Genomic DNA, 23,132 nt, shown 5'->3' on the forward strand with positions numbered 1-23,132 from the left:
CTCTTTTGGTATTACGAACTTTCAACTATTTTCAGTCCAAATATCATTGGTGTTGCCAATTTAAAAAATTAAGATTTGACATATAATTAAAGAGCTGAAAATTTTTAAAAGAAAAATCAATACAATTCAATTCAGTTACTGCTCGTGAAAAGGTAAAAATTCAATATAAGGGACATAAGTTTTGAATTAATTACGATGATAAAAATGTTTGGAGCCAAAACTGATGTCCATAAGAAAAAACTTTCGTGATCAATCAAATCAATTGGAACTTCCTAACACCAAGTTAGAACAAGTTTTAATGACAACTAAATGGCTTTTAAATAATATTTGTTGCAGATTCATCCGTTATTTTCGTTTAAATGAGGAATCACATTGTTTTTTACTAAATATAAATAAAAGAAACATTACCACAAACTCTCCGTTTTCTTACTGCCGGTAGTTATCAAGAATGTATTAAATTATTTTAACTTTGCGCTGGTTATCAAGGAGCTTTTAAATATAATATTATGAACACCGTATTTGTGCGCAGTGGAAAGAACACAATTGTCTGAAGAGGAGCAAAACACTTCAAAAATTATATTCCTAGGAATTGTATATTTATGTATATCGACTTTTTAAATTCGAAACATTTCCATAGTCCCTTAATTTTATTTTTACTGTTTTCAAAGTGTAGCTTTCCTCGTTCAGTTTCGGGATTTTTCTCCACGAGCTTAACAAATGTTTCACCTTTTTATGTATTTGTACAAAATAGCTGATTAAAATAGTTTAAATTGCAAAGCAATACTGGTAACATATTTGAACATTTTTAAAGCGGATCTTGATGGTATATATCATGTGATAGAGCTTTTCTGTTATCAAAATTACCCTTTGTTATGAAATTAAATTTCGCAAAATTATAAAGCTTCTATTCAGCTTTTGAGTATGCGTTATCTGACGTGGTTGCTTATTTGCACCTAACGTTTTTCTGTGGTGAATATGGCATAGTCAAAACTGAATTACTTAGGGCTGATCGTTGTCAAAATAAGAAGTGAAACTTTTTTTTTAATTTTGGACGTCACGGAAGCCAATTTTATCGATTTTGTTATTAGAAACACAGTAAGAAGATAGTATCCGACAGATTTGAAATGTAAGTTAATATATTAATTTAAATTATTGTTACGAATTAATTTATTTCATATCTTCCTTTTAATTTTTTCTTCCAAGCTAAAATAGCGGAACTCATTGTAAACTTTAATAGATTTTATTCAGTATTTTAAATTTATCAAACGCTTCCTAACTTATTCATTTTCAAGTTTTCTGAATTCGAATATTGGTTTTTCGTATGTTCGAAAAGACGAAAATTCAATGAGATTCTGTGACAACTTAAAATCAGAATTGGTTTGCAATTCTGGCAATTACACAAATCTGTCTTGAATTCCACAACACAACGAAAATTGTGTAAAAATATAATGATTATTTAAAGCACATATTAAAATAATTATTATAAAATAAATATTATATGTAGAAAGATTGTAGTTAAGTGTTAATAAGTGCATAATATAAAAGAAAAATTAACTATAAATCGAGAAATTGTATGATAAAATTTGTGAAATTTTCAACTTAAAATGCAAATATCTCTTACAAGTTTCCGGAGGCTACAATTTTATATATTCTTTATCTTCTCTATCCAACCATACCCCTCTTAACACTGAAATCGTGGGATGGTATACTAAAGTTTCCCCATAATTATTCTATAACCAAAACTGCAAATAGTTATTAACAAAATTACAGTGTTTTTGTTTTTGCGTAACCATTTTTACCTATCGCCACCCTGACTTACCCGAGGCTTTGTCGGATTTTGTTTATAATGTACTGGGGGAATGGTGACATTCCCTCCTACCATGGTAAAACCACAAATCTCTTGAGTGTGACGAGTAGTTTTGAAATTGAACATTTTCAATGTGTTCAGTCTAACTACAGATAAATTAAGTAAAATACGTGCGCAAAGTGTGTTGAACATTATGAAATTACATGCATTAGTTTTACAATTTTGACTTAAAATAACAATATCTCCAAAATTACAAGTCTGAACCTGGTGTATGTATTGTATATATGTTTTAATCTGGTGAACGTTCTCTACCCATTCATATCATCAAATAGAGGCGGCAAGGATGTCAGAATTTCGCCCCGAGGATAACAATAACCGGGTAAAATCCGAATAAATTTCTGCCGTGGGTATTTGGCAGATTTTATGTTAATAATTCTGGCAAGACTCCCTACCAACCTTTCTCTCGATTGCATCGAGTCAGTACCACAGAAGTGGGATTCATATATGCGAAATATTGAAGATATAACGACATGACAACTCTTATTAAAACCAACTTATATACATATCATCCTCTCGAGGCAATAAAATTTGCACGAAGGAATATTTGTTATACCTTTATTGTTATGATATTCTTTATTACCAAGGTAGTAATTAATTTTTGAGTAAATTTCAACTTAATACCCAAGAACTTACAAAAATTTCAGTTTCATTACTCAATAAGCTTTTTTGCTTTAAAATATCTGCGTAAATATAAAACTTGCCATGTAGCTAGACCAAGTAAGCAACACATGCTAAATATGCTGAAAAATAGTACACGACTATTGGTTTTCTCTGCAAATATTCGAAGATTAAATATATAATCATATGTGAACGAATAAAAAAAAACATTTGAGTTTACCATTTGTATCTCTCATTTCTTCTTCCCGTTTTCTCATTAACGCAAAGTCTCTGACAATTGAGTCCGATAAGTCTTCCAACCGTTTCAGTTCCACTTCCATCGGTTTGAGCTTTGCTGCTTCTTGTATCTAAATAATTAAAATATTCCGTAACATTGGTTTTAATCAAATATTTACATAAATAATAATACATCTAGGTATAAGTTTTAAATGGCGAAAAATATGATTTACATTTATTATTGCATGAGGAAAAAGGCAACCAAGAGCGTAAATTTTTACGTTAGGGGTTTAGACCCCCTTTTTTCACTCATATTCAGCGCAAAACCATATTGTGTTTAAGAAATGTTCATTAACTTTCAATAAAATACCACACATATTGATCAACATAAACGATTTAAAGGCATCTTGAAAGTCGAAAGCTATACTGCTCGCTCTCATGTATTTTTCTGAGTCATTGCTGACCATAAATTGTCAGTTATGACTGAAAATCTATCATAGCTGCCTTTTGTCAGTTATGAATGTAAATTTATCACAAGTGAAAAACACTTTTGCGCAGTAATATTGTAATAATAACCCAACGATCACCCTCCTTCCGCCCAACCGACGCGAGGGGCGCAATCCGCATACGTGCGGAATTAGCGGAGTCAGAAAAGGCAAGAGAGTTTATGTGTTGAGATCTAAAACTGCTCAGCTACAGAAACAAAAATTTTCAATAGCTAAGATTTATAGTTATAATATAATAAATTGTTACATTTTCATTCATTAAGAGAAAACAATAAAGTATTTTTAATTCTGAGAAGTGAGTCAGATAAGTTAAATGTGCTGGAATGAGAATTAAAATCATGATATATACGGTCTACAGGATTGTAACCGTAAAGATCTTAACTGTCTCAAAAAGCGAATCGAGATATTAAATTTAATTTCAGACAGCAGAAAAGAACTGCAAACTGTTCCATTCAAGATTTTCACTAAGAATATTATGCCAAGCATTTCCCTACGACTAGAAAGTGTAGGTAGATTAATAAGTTTTAAACGACTAGTGTTACCTCCATACACTTACTTAGAATCTCATCGGAAATGCGCTAAGGCGAAAAGTAAAAATTGTTTTTGAACAGACTCTAACTTGTCAGAATGGATTTGGTAGTTAGGGTTCCATACAACAGAGCCATATTCCAATATAGGTCTAACCAAAGTTGTATAAAGTGTTTTAGTAATATACGGATCTCTAAATTCTTTAGACCAACTTTTAACAAAACTGAGGACAGCTTTTGCTTTCAAGACCATGGTGTCAATATGAACACAAAAATTAAGCTTAGGGTCCATATTAACTCCCAAATCAACATAGTTAAACACTTGCTCCAGAATATGGTGTTTTATTACATAAGAAGAGGGGTGCATAGATCTACGGGAAAAGCACATCGTCTTACATTTATTCAGATTCAATGGCAAATCATTTCTATCACACCATGCAACCATATTGTTTAATTCTGTATGCAACATACCCCTTTCCTCAGTTGAAGTGTATAATTTAAAGAGCTTTACGTCGTCAGCGTATAATAAAATTTTTGAGAATTCAATTACTGAAGAGAATCGGGCCAAAGGTGACTACCTTGCGGAACACCTGAAGAAACATTAATTGTATCTGAAGGTGTATCCTCAAATATCACTCGTTGTGTTCTACTATAAATATAGGAAGCTACCCATTGAAGAAATCTTGGCTTAAAGCCCAGCAGATCAAGTTTATGTATGAGAATCGAGAGGTTTACTTTATGGAAAGCTTTGCTAAAGTCTGTGTATATAACATCCGCATGCTTATGTTCCCTAAAACCCAATAATACATGGTTTACAAATTCAAACAAGTTTGTTAGAGTCGATTTCCTTTTATGAAATCCATGCTGAGATAAGGAAATTAACGGAGAAATCGAAAAGGTTATATGGTCAGTGATAATAGCTTCAAAAAGTTTAGGTATAACTGATAGTTTTACGATACCTCTATAGTTTTCAATGTTGGACCTAAAATTACTTTTATGCAAAGGAATTATAAATGACTGTTTCCATATTGAAGGAAATATACCGTGTTTAAGAAAGGAATTTAATATCCTGGTCAAAGGCAAGTAAATATAATTGGCACAATTTTTTATTAAGCATGAGGGTATCATGTGTGGTTTTAGGAGAATTATTACAGTAGTTTGACTTGAAAAATTCTGCAAACATATTGGATATAATATCATTGTCACTTGAAATGATATATTTGTATTTCATCGCGGACGGAAATTTGGAAATCCTGCGTTGGAGTTAACGAAATCATAAAACGATTTTAGGTTACGGAAAATATTTTTTTTTAAACCTTATTTAAGAAATTATTATAACATTTTTTGTTTAGGTCGAAATACTGTCGACGCAATACAAAATATTTATAATACTCGACAAGTGAACCGGTATTTTTAAAATGTTTAAAGGCTCGAGTTTTTCTGTTTTTCAATTTATATAACCCTTTCGAAAACCACGGACTTATACTTTTACTTTTATTAACAAATACTATTAGAACATACTTTTCAAACAATTGCGTAAAAATGTTATTAAAATGCAAGACATTCAATTCAATATCATCATTATAATTAGGCCATGTTATTGTAGAAAGTTCTGTATTTAACTTTTTAAAATTAGCTTTTTCGACAGATATTTCCAAAGCAGGATGATATAGTCCTCTGGTAGAACAAGAGGATTATTCTGAATAACGGAACACTTTGAAGAAGTATCAACGTATACTAAATCGAAGCATTTACCAAATTTATTCGGAATCAAATTAATTTGGTTCAGACCCAACTCGGACATTTTTTCGGAAAACTCATTAAAACAAGACCGATTACAAATCGGTACGATATAGTCATCGAAAGCTTTCCACGAAGCACACCGAAAACTAAAATCTCCTAAAACGATTATTGAATCTGCATTATTTGCCAATAAATAGCGCTACTTCGATTTATTAAAGAAGCATGCTGGGGTATATAAGATAGGGTCAAATAAATAAAGCAACTATTAACATAGACTCTAATACATTTAAATTCAAATGAGTCGGTTCCAAATAGAACACCTCCACCGATTCTGTTCAGTCGATCACATCTAAATATTTGAAATTCGCTGTTACAATCTCATTATCATAAATGTGAGGTTTTAACCATGTTTCAATAAATCCAATTATATGGAAATTAAAATTGGAACTGTTTAAAGGTCGGTTAATTTTGTATTAAGGCCTCTAACATTTTGATAATAAATGCTTAGCGAATTTATACCAATCAGTTTTTTATATCGGTAGTTGCTTTTGGTCATTTACTGTCAGTGGTGACAGTATTAAAGCATTGAGCCATTTCATTCTTACACATGTAAGCAATATAATTCGAAGATGTCTCTGTTTAACAATAACAATGTTGATAAATAAAAGTAAAGTGTATTGGTGAACCCATAAGCAGTTTCTTGTAGGGAAATAACCAATATTGCAACTATGTTGTTCTTCTGCAGAAACTCATCTGATACCTAACCCAATCAATGCAAATATTTGGCGCGGCTAACATATGAGAAGTGGAAATCTAAACATAAACTTTGGCTGGAAAAGACATTTAACGTAATATATTATGCATTAGTATATGTATTAAATCACAATTAATGATATTAAAATAAACAGCGATTTCGTTTAACTGTCTTCTTCCATCCTAAATTTTGCTAAAGTGATTTTGTTAGTTTTGTGTTCATCAAATGTCAAAATTTTAAATGCTAAAACGCTTGACGTTTTCAAATGTTGCAACATATTTACATCGAATATGTTGCTTGGCTATATTGCCGCAGTGATTGAGATTCGAACTTTGGGGATATATTGAACCAGTTTAAGAACGTATTAACTCAAATCACCTCTTAATACAAAAGCACATTATTATCAGAGAAAGATGATTATTAATAGCTGTCTCCGATTCGCCAAGCGTTACTATTCAGCAAATCGAACAAATTTTACCAGATGCTCAAACAAATGGGCAGCACTTGTGGTGAAACCCTGAGCTAACATATCTTCTGACGCATACGCAATAGTGGTATTTTTCTTTCATAGTGGAGAAATTGTTTTCGCGTTCGCAATAAAAATGTTGCTGTAACCCTTTATTTTTGTTTTCTATAAATTCTATACTTAATGTAAAGTCTAAAGTTTAAAAATACAAGAAAAAAAATTTGTATTTGCAGTTAAAGGTCAGCAATATGCACTGAGGATCATATATTCAGTATCTGGTGGCTTGACCATTTTTATATGCGAGATACGTAGTACCTCGAAGGGACTATTTTGCAAAGTTGTGTTCTCATATCTTTATTGGTGCTTATTTTATATAATAGAAACAAATGGAATGGAAAATTTCAATTCCACCCATTTTAACACTGTGATATATGGATATCTAAGAGTAGAAGGTGCCACGCACATACACATATTCAATAAAGTCTGCGTTCACCCGTCACTATTTTTTAAGTGAAGTACACACAATGTAAATAGGTAATTCAGTTCAAATTTTCTACATGTATTTCTTCTTTATAAATGCAAAAACAAAAATGTATATTCCTATTTTAATTTTTGTGATAACAGGATTTTAGTGTAAGGAGAAGTAAACATGGGCACCATTAAGTCTGCGTTCAGCTTTAAAATTAGTTACAAAAGTATTAAAAATGATAAGGAAAAATTAAATAATTCAATATTTTGTTGGATAGCCGCGTTGTTTTAAAACCTCGCTCGATCGATTTGGCATTGATCTTACCAACTTATATGTTTTCTCGGCTGTAATCTGGGACCATTCTCTTTTCATAACATTTCGCAAAGCCTCTTTACTTGTTATTGTATGCTGACGAAGATCATCAGATTCCATAGATGCTCAATAGGATTGAGGTCAGGTGATTGTGGGGGCGTTTTAAGTTGCCTAGCAGCATTGTACAAGAGCCAAAGTCTAACTATTTCCGCAGTATGCTTCGGGTCATTATCTTGTTGGAACCAAAACGTCGAAGATAATCCAACATTTGCTTCACTTTGCTTCAAATTGTTTTTTAAAATGATCAAATAACCCCATTTATCCATTGTGGATTCAATAAATTCAAGCTGACCCACACCACCAGCCGCCATGCAACCCCACACCATAATTCCGCCACCGCCGTGTTTAACTGTATGAACAAGTTTTTGCTTTTCAAGGGCAGTGACTTGCGCCACACAATTTGTCGACCTTTTATGCCAAAAATGCAAAATTTACTTGCATCCGAAAATATTACTTGTCTCCAGAATTCCGGCGTCTTATTTATATAATTATGAGCAAATTCAATGCGCATTCGAGCGACTCTACCATGATATCCAGCTTTTCGTAACATTTTTTAATGTTTATATTTACGTTTTCAATAATCTTTTGGACGTAATTCGAGGGTTAACTTTCACCATATTTATAATTTTCCGTTCTTCCCGGGCTGGCAATATTTTCGGACGGCCAGATCGCGGTTTTGACGTTAAAATTCCGGTTTTCTTGAAATTGTTTACGATGCGCTGGACAGAAGAATACGTTCTTCCAATAGTTTGCCCAATTTTTCTGAAACTTTCGCCATCTTTCAACATCTTAATGATACTTTTTCTTTCCGACAGACTAATTACTTTTCCTTTGGTTTCCATTTTTTTAAATATTATTAAAACGCGTCACGAGCTCTTTAAACGACTAATTATATTAATTATACAATAGAATCTACGCAAAAAGAACGAAGAAATTCATGAGAAGTAACGGTATTTCCAATTCAAGCTAACTGAACGCAGACTTAATGGTGCCTATGTTTACTTGTTCTTGCACTAAAATCCCGTTATCAGAAAAATGAAAATAGGAATATACATATTTATTTTTGCATTTTGAACTAAAGAATATAAAGAAGAAATACATGCAGAAAATTTGAACTGAATTACAATTTTCAAACTGTCTGAGAATGTGCTGGAAGCCTTGGTCCTCAGAAAGTTTGGTTGAAAAAATTCAAATGGTTTGTAAGATATGTTTATTAAGTCTTTTACAAGCGAAGCCCCGACCATTTTTAAAAATTTTCAAACAATAGATACCGATAACTAAAATGTTACAGTTATGCTCGCGTATCATGTGAGCGTTTATTAACGCTATTTTTTGTAATTGCGATAAGCAGGCAAGAATTTTTTAGTTGTTAACTGATAATTAAGTTGTCAAGTAACAATCGTGACCATGCAGCCCGAAAATACGCAGAAAATTTTAAAATTATAAAAGGAGCAGCAATCTGTGCGTAAAATAGCAAAAGAATGCAAAAAATTAACGACCAACATTGCCGCCATCTCGCCTAATTAGTCACTTCGAATAATGCAGTAACAATCGCGGCAGCTCTTAAAGTGCTAAATATCGAAGCAAGTGAGTGGACAGCGCGTCATTCATTAAACAAACTTGGCCTTAAAGCATTTGGTGGGTCAATCGTGTTTTGGGGGTGTATCACCAAAAATGGTGTAAGTCGTCTAGTACGCATTGATGGAATCATGCGTAAGGAGCAGTATCTGACCATTAAGTTGTGAGAGCGGACTCAAGAAGTTTGGAATGCAATGCCCCTGAATTTGTATCAAAATACACAAAAACGATTGAGCGCTTTAAAAAAAGATAAGGGCTTTTGTATCAAGTATTAATTTTATGATTTTTTAAAGTATTATGTTTTAATATCACATCGAGTGCAAAACTGCAACATTGAGTTTTTTTGCGTTGGTACTTTTAGTAATATTAAGTTGTTATTAAATTACCATGTTAAGCTACTTTAATAAATAAATTAATTATTACATTTAATTGAAAACATATCATATCATTAAAATCGTATGAAAACATTAGAATACTGTCCGACTCTTTCGGAAATAAAATCGGTCGGATAGAGAACCTCCAGATCAAGAGTAAATATAGATGTAGCCGCGGGAAACTTATAGTTTTCGAGATATTAACGTTTAAAGTTGAAAATTTTAACTATTGAAAGTACGTATAGTATAAAGTACGTACTAGTATTAGCTTATCGACATCTTTTGTTAATGAACTGAAAGAAATATAAGCAGATTATACCCAAAATAAATTTCGGTCGCACTTCAAAAAAATAACCCTGGTCGGTCCAACACCGGAGTTTATCAAGTGAAGGAAATTAATATAGTTTTATAAAATTAAAAAACACGCTTTTAAACCACTTCAAACCAAATAGAAAAAAATAATTCCTTATATAAACTGATTTCGATATACGAAAAATATATCTCAAATCATCCCACGCTTTTCTCACAATAATACAAGTATTTTTTGGTCAATATTTCAGTTCAGTTATATAATATAAGAAATTATTTTTCACTTTTTAATTTGAAGTGGTTTTAAAGCATGTTCTTTAATTTTTTAAAACTATATTTATTTTTCACTTTTTGTTTAAAGCATGTTTATTAGTATTTTAAAACATACCTATTATTTAGCCACACGTAGTTTTTCCACTATATTTAAGGATGCGTTTGAGTAAATTTGTTATTCATATGATAGCATGGATTGTTGATGCCTTTCGCTGCATAGCTTTAGGGGCATTTTTGGATAGTAGATTGTTGTATTTGGTTAATACCTGCTTTTAGCTGCATAGTTTTATTTCGCTCAATTTCACAGTGTGTGATAGGAATGAATGGGTCACATACCTAATTTTGCTGAAATTAGTTCAATTGTTCCTGAGATATAGGATTTCACCTAAAGGTTGGTGGGCCACGCCCATTTTACAATTTTTACACCTCCTCCTGTAAAACTCTTCCCCACCATCTGGTTTGTGAAATTTAATGCATATAGCGCATTTGTTTTGTGAGTTATTGAGAGCATTTTCACAGCGTATGAAAAAGTGCTAAAAGGACTTCCTCTCATCAAATTTGGTTGAGTTAGCTTTAGTGGTTTGGAAAATATACATATACAATAAACCATTTAGGGGGCGGGGTTACGCCCACTTTTAAAATAATGGAAAATTGTTATCAAATTATTGCATTGTCATCGATCCTTGACATGTGTGCAAAGCTTCAAGTGGATCAGACTTCTGGAAACCAGCGAAAACTTAGATTCCATTACATATATACAACCCAAGCTAATAAAAGCGTGTTAATAACTAAAAGAGTTATTAGTGTCTATCAACAATTATGGCTCCTGTTTTTGGGGTATAATCTCTCTTTTTATTTTATTTTTCTTCGTTTGCAAAATATACAATATTAGTATGGTAACGCTGGTTATTTGACATTTACAACCCTTTTGTTATTGTCAAAATTAATAGAATTGAAGAATGATTTAAATATTGAAATAAAGCAAGTTTTGCATTATATAATGTAAACTAAATGTGTACAAACGAATTAGTGAAGTTTTAGTGGATATAAAAATGAAAAATATAAGTGTATAATTCATTTTAAATTGAAAAAATACGTACTTTAAATAGTTTAGAAATTTTCAACTTTAAACGTTAATATCTCGAAAACTATAAGTTTCCCGCGGCTATATAACGGATATTACTACTGTTACTTTTGAAGAAAAGTACCGTTTCGGTTTTTCCTTTTGCTATTTATTTCATATTGACAAATAAAATTCAAACGTGTTTAGTGCGAATTGTGTTAAAAGATTTTTTTATATCATTTATAAATTTTAAACTTTTAAAATTAGTGCAATTTCAACAGGTAAGTTATTATACTTTTAATTTTTTTTTTTTAATATTTAATAATGCCCAGAAGTAATGTACTAAGAGTGGCGGAGTTGAAGGACATGTGGAACATTAGAAAAGTATTCCAAACATACGAAACACGGGAGAGCTGCTTAGCCTTTGCTGAAGAACAAGGGCTCATATTAACGCAAAAGATTTGCAGGATGCATAAAATCCCAATGGTGCTGTTTATAGCGGGGAATAGTACCGTCGGAACATTTAGATCCCGTACGCGATATCTCGGTCTAAGGGTACTTGGTACGAGAACGCCCAAATACCTTTGAACCAAGTATTTTATCTAATGTTTTGATTTTCATCGCATTGGACGCATGAGGAGGTGCGTAAAAATAGTATTGTCAGGGAACCTTTTTTATCCAGCACTACTATATGCGACTGGTATAACTACTGACGCGAAGCTGTAGTAGTATACCAAGTGAACCATCAAGATAAGTTGGGTAAAATTGGTGGCCCTGGAAAAAAAGTTCAAATAGAAGAAAGCAAATTTGGAAAAAGAAAATATAACAAAGGTAATATTAAAATTAAACAATAATACATAATTACTTATATATTTTTCTTATTTCAGGCAGGAGGGTGGAAGGTCACTGGGTGTTCGAAATGGTGGCAGATGGCAGCGAGAACTTGCGATTGGAGGTATGTCCTGATAATGTCAGGTCTGATGAGGTGCTCATACCCCTGATAGAAAAACATGTTACTCCCGGCACAATCATTTGCACTGATTGTTGGAAGGCGTATGATTGGCATGAGGATCCTTTTGTTAAATTGATTGAGGTAATAATACATATATATTAGCCATAAAACAATTTCGTTTTGTTTTATTGGAATAATTTTTAATATTTTTTTTCTAGGTTTTGGATTCCTGATTCTGTTTTCATTTCTTTCAGTACATTTACAAAAAATGTCGATAAGGTAACACTAGTTATTTGACATTTCGCAACCCTTTTGTTATTGCCAAAATAAATAGAATTTAAGAATGATTTAAATATTGAAATAAACCTATTTTTGCATCGTATAATATTAAAACAATTAAGAAAGTTCTAAGTTCGGGTGTAACCGAAAATTTTATACTCTAGTAACTTGCAAGAATCAAAGCCGGGAAATTACTTCAGGTGTTGGCAAAATTTTATATTTAAGGAAGTCTTGATCCGATTCAACCCATTTTTGACACAAAACATACTATTATCGAAGGTTTCATTTATTTATTTTATTATATGAAATATATATCCTTAACATTGACCGATATTTTCGGTAAAAAGTTAACTATAGGCACTGGGGTCCACATATTCAGTACCTAGGGGATTGAACAGTTTCGGTTCGATTTAGACAATTATTAGTCACAAGGTGGCACACAAAAGAATCAGTTGGAATTTAAAATGGTGTTATATGGGAAATAGGCGTGGTTGTAACGATTTCGCCCATTCTCGCACTATAACATAGAAATATGAGAAGAACGTTATGTACCGAATTTAGTTGAAATCGGTTAAGCTGATCCCAAGATATGGGTTTTCACCTAAAAGAGGGCGGTGCTAGCCCACTATCTAATTTTGAAGTCGGTTCTTACACCATTCCCGAGATAAAATTAAAGGCGTGTTTAGTGCTTGATTTATCGCGCTTTTAGTAGTTTTTAACAGTACCGTATTATGGGGAGTGGGCCGGGTTGTCACCCGATTTCACCCATTTTCATACTGTCGATAGAGGTGCTAAAAACATTTGTTCCCAGTGAATGTAGTTATTATAGCTTTAGCAGTTTAGGAGATATGCACATTAAACCTATTAGGAGCGGGACCACGGCCACTTAAAATTTTTTTTTAAATGCAGATGCCCCTCCCTAATGTGATTCTATATACTAAATAAGAGTCTTGCATCTTGTTGTGGAGCATAGTTATGGCATTTTATTTGTTTTTGATTAATGGTGTTTTGTGGGCGTGGCAGTGATTCGATTACGCCCATCTGCAATACCAACCGTCTTACGGTACAAAGAAACATGTGTACCAAGTTTCATAAGATATGTCAATATTTATATGAAGGCACAGCTTGCACGGACGGACGGACAGATGTCTCTTCATCCAGATCATTTATATATACATAACCCTATATCTAGCTCGATTAGTTTTAGGTGATACAAACGACCGTTAGGTGAACAAAACTATTATACTCTGTAGCAGCAGGTTGCGAGAGTATAAAAATGTCTAAAAACGAATTAGTGGATATAAAAGTCAAAAATTTAAGTGAATAATTCATCTTAAATCCAAAAAATACGTGCTTTAAAAAAATGTAAATTTTCAACTTTAAACGTAAATATCTCGAAATTATAAGCATGCAATCTTAAAATTTGCTAAAGGAACGGGCAACAGCAAATGAAAACTTGCCGAAATTAAACCACAAAACTACCCTGGTGAAAACAAACACTAATTTACAGCATTTCAGTTTTACTTACCCCTTCATAGCTTCTTGTCTCCACTCCTTTTTTAGTGACTAATTTAATTTCCTGTTCAATTCCCCTTTGATCTAAAAAATTTACGTATGAGAATAACGATCGTTTGATATTAAAGGAAACTTTAGTATACCATCCCACGATTTCAGTGTTGTTGTTGTAACGGTTACCTAGTCCCCTTTTGGTTGATAAATTCCAGATTGGTTGTCGTCGAGGTCATCTAACGGGAGGCCCAGGAAACGAGGTGTTTCGACGGGGTCGGATCATAGGGAAAAGGGTGTTAGATGTGTGGGGTTTGGTGGGCATGCAAAGAGGTGGTTAGTGACAAGCGGAGACTCATTGCACGCAGGACATGTGTTTGGTATGTCGGGGTCTATTCTGGATAAGTAGGAGTTTAACCTGCTACAAGATCCACAACGAAGTTGCTCGAAGGTCACTCTGGTTTCGCGAGGTAACTCGAGCTCTACCTCTGCTATAGGTGGTGGTTTGACTCGTAATAGGCCATTCACTGAGAGGGAGTCGGTGAAGGTGTTGATGGCTCCACTGTGAATGGCGGTCAGTGCCTGTCTGAAGTTCGTTGCGTCCGAAGTCCGGTCGACGTACTGTCTAATGTCGTCGACGTAATCAAGGAAAGACCTCTTGATGTTCCTAGGAGCAGACAATTCCGCTTCAAGCAGACCAGCGAAAACAACTCAGCCGAAACTCTTTGGAGAGGAGCTCGTTATGTTCCTTAACCGGAAGCATACGGGCCTCACTGTGTAGGTGTTCGATTGGGGACATCAAGAGGCATCCCGTGATAGTCCTGAGTGCAGTGTTCTGACAGGTCTGGAGCTTCTTCGACTGCGTGGCACTACACCCAGGCGACCATATTGGGGCTGCATAATTTGGGGCCGGCCGGCCGATTGCCTTGTATGTCGTGAGGAGTGAAGGAGCAAAGACTCTATAGTGTAACGCCTAAAATTTTAGTGTTGTTTGAAATGTTTAGATCCTGGTCTGTACTCCTTCGTCCAGTTCGTAAATATGGTCGCTGTGGATTTAGTGGGGGAGAGTGTCAGACTCCTTGCAGAGAAGAAGCGAGAAAGATCAGAGAGATAGCTGTTTACTTTCGAGCACATGCCATCGATTCCATTGCCCGACGTCAATATCGTGCAGTTATCAGCGTACGAGGTCACGGAAATTCCCTCTGGTGGTTGAGAGAGTTTCGAGATGTAGAAGTTAATCAGTAAAGGGGAGAGGACACCACCCTGCGGAACACCCTGTTTAATTCTTCTCAGTTTGGAACCCGATATAGTACGGATAATTGCCGACCGCTCAGGTAGTTCATGGTCCACCGCTTCAGCCCTGGAGGGAGCGTAGATTGGTCGATGTCCTCAAGTAGCGTTGTGAGGTTGACTGTGTCGAAGGCTTTCGACAAGTCCCAAGCTACGAGGATCGTCCTCTCGCAGGGTGGCTTCTGGTTTAAGCCATGAACTATTCGGGCGTTTATGACGCAAAGTGCTGTGGTGGTGCTGTGCACTTTCCGCAAGCCATGCTGATGTTCTGCTAGGCTAAGGTGGTGAGTGAACGTCGGGAGTAACAAGGCCTCAAGTGTCTTCACTACTGGGGAAAGGAGAGTTATCGGGCGATAAGACTCCCCTTTGTTGGCGGGTTTCCCAGGCTACAGAAGTGGGACCACTCTTCCGACTTTCCACACCTCGGGTATTTGAAGAGTTGCCATCGACAAGTTGAGGACCTTGGTGAAGTAGTTTACTCCCGTCGAGCCTAGATGTTTTAGCATCAGCATGCTTATTCCATCAGGGCTAATGGATTTGGACGATTTGGCCTTTGTAATGGCACTCTGAACCTCCCCATCGGTGAAAGTAAGTGGTCGCAGTCTTTTGGCATTTTGGGCAGCCGTCGGGTAACACATCGTTTGGCCTTGTCAGTCGAAGGGTGCAGTTGTAAACTGCCGGCTAAAATAGCTCGCGCACTTCTTCGGATCCGAGGAGGCATGGCCATAGAATTGAATTTCACCCCGATCATCATGTCTCCTCGGATTTGACAGGGTCTTGACAGTAGTCCAAAGCTTACTTACACCGGTGGAGAGGTTGCAGGACTTCAGGTGCTCTATCCATTCAGTAGCAGCAGCGATCACCTTGCGGAATTGACGCTCGCCAACGATGACGTTCGTAGGAATGGGTAGTGCGTTGAAGGTGCTCTCGGTAAATTCTGTGAAGCCGACCCATTTAGCTTTGTTAAAGTTAACAAAAGTGCGGTTGTCCACGGAAATAAAATCAGGATGTTTCTCGATCGAGATAATTATGGGCAGATGGTCTGATGCGAGAGTTAGCATAGGTCGCCAGGTTATACTATTTATCAGACCACCGCTAGCGATGATAATATCTGGCGAGCTATTAAAAGTGCCCATAATTCTGGTGGGGGATTCGTCATTCATTCATTGTGCAGAATGTCGAATCGTCAATCTGTTTCGCCAGCTCCATCCCCCTACGATCGTTTGACAGGCAGGAATGCCAAAAATAGTGAGGTGTCCCTGCGGTCAATGTCACGGTCGATTAGACGATATTGCACGGTGTTGTGCAATATGAAGGCTAGGCCTCCACCATTATCTCGCTCGCGATCCTTACGTAAAACGTTGAAACCTGCACAACTCAGAAGATCTGAGCGGCTGTTTAACTTGGTTTCTTGGACCGCAGCTATCGATATGCGGTCCCGGCTCAACTCCCGTTGCATTGTGGAGTCGCGATTGTCCGGTCGTAATCCTAGGGGTGAGAAGGTGGAGGATGTTGCAGCTGTACTATCCGCATGGGCGGTTGTCGCACTGTGGTGTTGATTGGCGACACCACTGTATGTGATTGCGGGGGTAGACTCCTACAGCATGGGGCAACATACGACGCACTCCACTCTCGTGTGGTGCGCAGACCGTAACACAACAAAAAACCGAGGTGGAGTTTGGATGGAGCCTTCTAGCGCAAACGCAGCAATAAAATTAATCGGGGCCCGGGTTGAGCTCGATGCCAGCAGGGATCAGAAGGATACGGAGCACCCCTGCTGCTAGGCGTTACTCCAATGACGACAAACTTTATCTAGAACTTACCAATCCAAACAGGGTTAGATCGCCGAAAAATTTCAGTGTTAGGAGGGGTATGGTTGGATAGAGGAGATTCTTCAGATAAAGATATATAATTATAGCCGCAGGAAACTTATAGTTTTCGAGATATTTGCATTTTAAGTTGCTTTTCTTTTATATTACGCACTTATTATGCCCTAACACTTCGCTACATTGTTTCCACATATTTATTTTATATTAATTATTTTAGTATTTGCTTTGTATAAGCATTTTATTTTAACACAATTTTAGTTATGTGCAAAATAACAAATAGGTTCCATGTTGACAGATAATAAGTGTTGCCACATCCAAACGAATGAAAGCAATCAAAATACATAAAATACACAATTAGCCTCTACTAACTTATATGCACAATATTTACCAATTCAATTTGAATATGAAAATAATGGCAAAAAGGACAAAATAAGAAACGGTACCTTGTTTAGTTCTAACAATATCCGTTATAATCCGTTATTGAATATGAAATTTAAAGATAGTGATATACCCTCTTTAAAATTACTTTTTCTTTGATCAGATTTCTTATTTCCATTTGCGGTCTTCGGACGCGGTTCAACGCGGGGTGGTCGTAATTCCTTTCGCGTCCTACTTCTTTCTGCAGTGGTGACCTTCGGCCGCACTTCAAAATAATAACCCTGGCCGATCCAACTCCGGGGTGGTCGTTATCCCTTTCGCGTCCAACTTCATTCCGCATTGGCGGCCACGCTTCTAAAAAAAAATAACACTGGCCAATCCAATACCATGGTTTATCAAGAGAAGGGAACGAACAAAATTATGGTTCATGTATTTGGGATATAATCCTCAATTCTTCATATTAATTCGTTTGCAAAATATTAATATATATACATATATATAAAATAGATATGGCAACACTTATTATCTGTCAACATGGAACACATTTGTTATTGTGCATATAACGAAAATTGTGTATATTAAAAATTTTATTTAAAGCAAATTTTAAAATATTTAATATAAAATAAATATGTAGAAACATTGTAGTGAAGTGTATAATAAGTGCAAAAATAAAAGAAAAGTCAACTATAAATCGAGAAATTGTAAAATAAAATTTGTGAAATTTTCAACTTCTGCAAATATCTCGAAAACTACTGTCAGCGTCAAAAGAAAGTGTACACCATTTTCTCATACATTTCAGTCTTTATCTCAGTATAAAAATATCTAAAAATTTTCAAATAAATTATCATTTATGAATGATTAAATATTGTTCTTACAAAAAATTAACAGCAATCCAAAAAAAATCCATAAATACAAAAACAATACGAACAAAATCAAATATTCTCAGTATTCCTTGTGTAGATAGAATTTTATTTGCGTTTGGAAATTTGCCAAGAGGACATCAATTTGACAATGGGTAAGCAAACTTCATTGGATGTAAGAAAATTAGTGATCAATTTTAGGAAAGACGGAAAATTTTTCCGCGAAATTGCTTCGATAATTGGAAGAAGCCATAACACAGTGAAAAAAATTATTGATAAGCAAAAAAAAGTTTGGAGAATTAGAAGATCCGACACGTTCGGGTAGGCCAAAGCGGCTCAGTGATACAGAAATGCGATCAGTTGTGAGAGCTAAAGATAGATCCAACTGTCTGTGCCGTAAAATTGTCTGAGGAAATGTCCAGAATATCCGGACTGAACGTAAATGCCAGCACGATCAGGCAAGCGTTGCATGCCAATGGTCTCTATGGCCGGGTACCGAGGAAAAAACCACACATCTCTACACAGAAACAAAAGCGACGATTGCAATTTCCGGAAAAATATAAAAATAAGGACAAATCGTTCTGGAATAACGTAATTTTTTTTGACGAAAGCACGTTCGAAGGTTTCAGGAAGAAAAAAAGTACTAAAATTTGGAGAAACAAAAATCAAGAGTTTGAACAGAAAAATATTACATCCACTGTATAGCATGGTGGGGGTTCGGTGATGGTTTGGGGTTGTATGGCGGCAAGTGGAGTGTAAAGGCTGGTGCTGATTGATAGCACAATGAACTAAATAAATTATCTAAACATTTTAAAAGAAAATTTGCTCCCCAGTATTGAAAATTGGGCTTAGATCAATCCTGGATCTTCCAACAGGATAACGATCCTAAGCATACGGCAAGAATAATAAAGGAATGGTTGCTTTACCGTACACCAAAATAGCTGGATAGTCCCCCACAATCACCGGACCTAAACCCCATTGAGCATCTGTGGGAACATTTGGACCGGAAAGTAAGAAAAAGGAGCATAACCAGTAAAAATTCTCTGAAGGACATTTTACAAAAAGAGTGGTCCAAAATTTCCCCGGAAGTAGTGTCCAACTAAGTGGAATCAATGCCAAGGAGGTTGGAAGCAGTTATCCATGCAAAGGGAAGACAAACAAAGTATTAGCTTTTGAATTTTTAAATTTTTCTTAAACTGTACACTTTGTTTTGACGCGTGAAATATTGAATATATTTGGTTTTGTATGTGTTGTTTTGTACTTGTGGATTTTATTTTGGATTGCTGTTAAGTTTTTGTAAGAACAATATTCAATAATTTATAAATGATAATTGATTTGAAAAAAATTTAATATTTTTATATTGAAACAAAGAGTGAAATGTATGAGAAAAAGGTGTACACTTTCTTTTGACGCTGACAGTATAAGTTTCCGGCGGCTATTATTACATATATTCTTTTTCTGGATCCTCTATCTAACCATACCCCAATTAGCCCTAAAATGGTGGGAGGGTATACTGAAGCCGAATATTAATACTACTTACGTGGCGGAACTTTTGAAATGAAGCAGATTTCGTAGGTTTCATAGACCTCAGACATAAAAGTAAATTTTCCTTTCGTGATAAGCTCACCTTTCGACAATATGTGCCCTTTGGTATCTCTAGCCTTAAATAAGAAAATTATAAGCAAAGAAGCGTATGAGCACTTGTTACGAACCGACTTACAATATAGTCAATCAATTGGCCAGGGACAGTGGTCACTTCATATTCTCCTTTAACCAACTGGTTTGGTTGAATGTCTTCCTTTAAACACTTTTGAGCATTTGGCTTTATATTAAACATAACACCAATAACAAGATTGTAAGTGCTAATCAAAATAATTAATCTTAAAAACATATTTGCAATCCACATTGTATAAATCTATACTTATACAATTTTAGAAGACTTCAGTGAGTTGGCCTTACAAATTTGCGATGGTTCAAAAACTATCGATTAGTTTAAATTCGATTTATAAACACAAAAGCATGATCCATCGGTTATATCAGAGACAAATACTAAGTTCACATTCAAAGACTGTGTGCGAAACGGTACAATTTTTTTGTGTGGAATTGGAGTGACACAAATATATAACTTTAGTATACCATCCTACGATTTCAGTGTTAAGAGGGAAATGGTTGGATAGAGGAGATTTTCCAAATAAAGAATATATATAATTATAGCCGCAGGAAACTTATAGTTTTCGAGATATTTGCATTTTAAGTTGTTTTTCTTTTATGTTATGCACTTATTATACACTAACACTACGCTACATTGTTTCCACATATTTATTTTATATTAATTATTTTAATATTTTCTTTATATAAGCTGTTAAATAATTAAATTACCAGCGGGTAGAGTTCTCAATGCTTTATTGGAATTTTAACGATTGTGAACGGTTAGCTTGACACCCAACCAGAGACGAGTACAATCAGCACCAAGTTACACTCAGAGAAGAGAGTCGTACACACGACTCCTCCGACATTTATAGGAGTTCAACGGAATTTAAAATACCGTAACTTTAGGTATGCGTAAATAAAGATAATTATAAAGACAAATGAATGATAAAAGAGAGATGACGAATATAAAGCTTAGATAAGACAGTATTGCCAGATCAGACTTGACATTATAAGAAAATAATCTTAAACTAATGTAAATAATCCTAAACATTCTGCCCGGTCGAGTCGGTTGATTTGAAATCTTCCTTCTCTATCAATAGACATAGTTTCTGGATGGCTCGTTTCATGTATCCTCTAGCGGTTCTCAATGTGACATTGCGAACCACTCCATCCGCTCCGGGATGTAGTGTTGTCACTCCACCCAGGCACCAGTGAGTGGGAGGCAGGTTCTCTTGTTTGACTAGAACGATATCGTCCACCCTTATATTCCTCGTGCGTCGAAACCATTTGTTGCGTCTCTGCAAAATGGTTAGACACTCCTCACTCCATAGCTTCCAAAATCCTTGTTGAATTTGACGTATTCATTGTCATTGTTTCAGCCGGTTGCTAGGAATATGTTTGAGATCTGGTTCAGGGACCGCTAGGAGTGGCGACCCAATTAGGAAATCACCTGGCGTTAATGCAAGTTTCTCTTCAGTATCGTCGTAGAGTGGGATAATAGGACGGGAATTGAGACAGGCCTCTATTCTTACGGCTAGTGTCTATAGTGCAGTTGACTTTACCACATGACCTGCGTACCCACACATCGTGTCAAATGATGCTTAGCGGATAGCAGCCTCCCAGAGGCCTCCTTGATGTGGCGCACTGGGTGTGATGAAATGCCAACGTGTGCCCGAATCTGCTAACGATCGCTGATTATTCTCACCCTGCCATGCTGCAAGATCTTTCTTCAAAAGTCGGTTGGCACCAACAAAGGCTGTACCATTGTCACTATATAAATCCCGGCAGGGACCGCGTCGGCTGACGAAACGAGTAAAAGCATCTAAAAAGGACTGTGCTGATAGGTCATCAACCTCCTCAATGTGCACGGCCTTGGTAACCATGCATACGAATATTGCGAGGTACGTCTTGATGAGCGTTCGAGAGCGTTTCGTTCCGATGCGTAGCGTAAAAGGCCCACAGTAATCGACACCAGATGATATGAACGGCCTTGCTGCTTTGATCCTCTGCCCGGGTAAAGAAGCCATTTGTTGCTTCAGGACTTCCCTTCTATGACGGCGGCATACTGCGCAGTTATGGATGAAACTCTTGACTGCTTGCCTGGCACTCAGAATCCAGAAGCGTTGACGAAGAGTGTTCAGCATGAGTTGCGTGCCTCCATGCAGTGTAGTCTCATGCGCCTGATTTAGTAAAAGCTTGACCAACGGCGTTGACTTTGGCAAAATAATCGGGAATCGCTGATCATGCTCTAGTTCGGCATGGTGGATGCGTCCCCTAACACGGAGGATTTGGTTCTTGTCTAGAAATGGATTTAAAGGTATTATCCGACTGGAAGATGACAAACCTGAACTAGACATCAATTGTCCAATTTCATTTGCAAAATGTTCCTCTTGCTCTAAATAGATTATAGTGTATAATGCATCGTCCAACTCCTGAGCAACGATCACCGGTTGACGAAAGTGTCGACGCCTTCTTAACCAGCGCAGGATAATGGCCAATGTACCCAACAATCGAGTGATACTACTGAACCGTTCAGTTAACAAAATAGCGTGTCCATTTGGACGACGAGTATACAACGGATGTGAAATGAGTACAATAAATTTGGTTGTATTTCGGTTTTCGGCGAGTAAGACATTTGACTCATCCTTGCTGAGAGGAACATCACTACTGTCCCCATACATCATCTCTGCCTCCTTAGGACCATGCCAAAGGGGATGTACTAATAGCTTGGCGGGTGTGATGCCTCTACTGGCACAATCGGCTGGGTTATGAGCCGAACGAATGTGATACCATAGGGCAGGTGGATGTCAGCTCCTGTATTCTACGAACCCGATTTGATATGAATGGTTTAAGTGTTGCTGGTTCTGACCACAGATAGTAGGGAACGTCAACTAATCCCAAAGAATCTCGCACGTTCTGGAATGTCTCGGCAAGAAGCAGCGCTGCCGCAAGTTCCAGGCGTGGAATGGTAGCAGTTTTAAATGGTGCCACCTTGATACGTGCCGTTAGAAGTGTGAAACGCATCGAACCGTTTGTGTTCGACGTCTTCGCGTAAATAACTGCTGCATAAGCATGTGTGCTGGCATCAACTCATGAAATGATGTCAAAACGCGTGGAATCATTCCCACCCACCGTTCGATACGAATTTGATTGAGCTCCGGAAGCTGTGACCGATACTTCAGCCATTCGCGGCAAAGATCATCAGGTAATGGTGAGTCCCAGGATAGACCCGCAGACCATATTCACTGAATGA

General features: G+C 36.1%; 2 protein-coding genes across 2 annotated transcripts; both read right to left on the reverse strand.

Moving 5' to 3' along the window:
• Nucleotides 1–2,408: 2,408 nt before the first annotated feature.
• bai (Transmembrane emp24 domain-containing protein bai) lies at nt 2,409–20,169 on the reverse strand. The gene is made up of 6 exons (XM_036374024.2): nt 20,151–20,169; nt 19,950–20,091; nt 19,770–19,890; nt 13,895–13,965; nt 2,706–2,832; nt 2,409–2,638 (listed from the first exon to the last, which is right to left on the reverse strand). Exons 2-6 carry the CDS (start codon nt 20,064–20,066, stop codon nt 2,517–2,519), a joined length of 558 nt encoding a protein of 185 aa, XP_036229917.1. The 5' UTR covers nt 20,067–20,091; nt 20,151–20,169; the 3' UTR covers nt 2,409–2,516.
• A 1,311-nt stretch (nt 20,170–21,480) lies between these two features.
• Nucleotides 21,481–22,560, reverse strand: LOC118683070 (uncharacterized). The gene has a single exon (XM_036374042.2). The coding sequence runs from the start codon at nt 22,558–22,560 to the stop codon at nt 21,481–21,483; it is 1,080 nt and encodes a 359-aa protein (XP_036229935.1).
• Nucleotides 22,561–23,132: the final 572 nt, after the last annotated feature.

The sequence above is a fragment of the Bactrocera oleae genome, chromosome 2, assembly GCF_042242935.1.
Source record: "Bactrocera oleae isolate idBacOlea1 chromosome 2, idBacOlea1, whole genome shotgun sequence".
NCBI classification, from domain to species: Eukaryota; Metazoa; Arthropoda; class Insecta; order Diptera; family Tephritidae; genus Bactrocera; species Bactrocera oleae.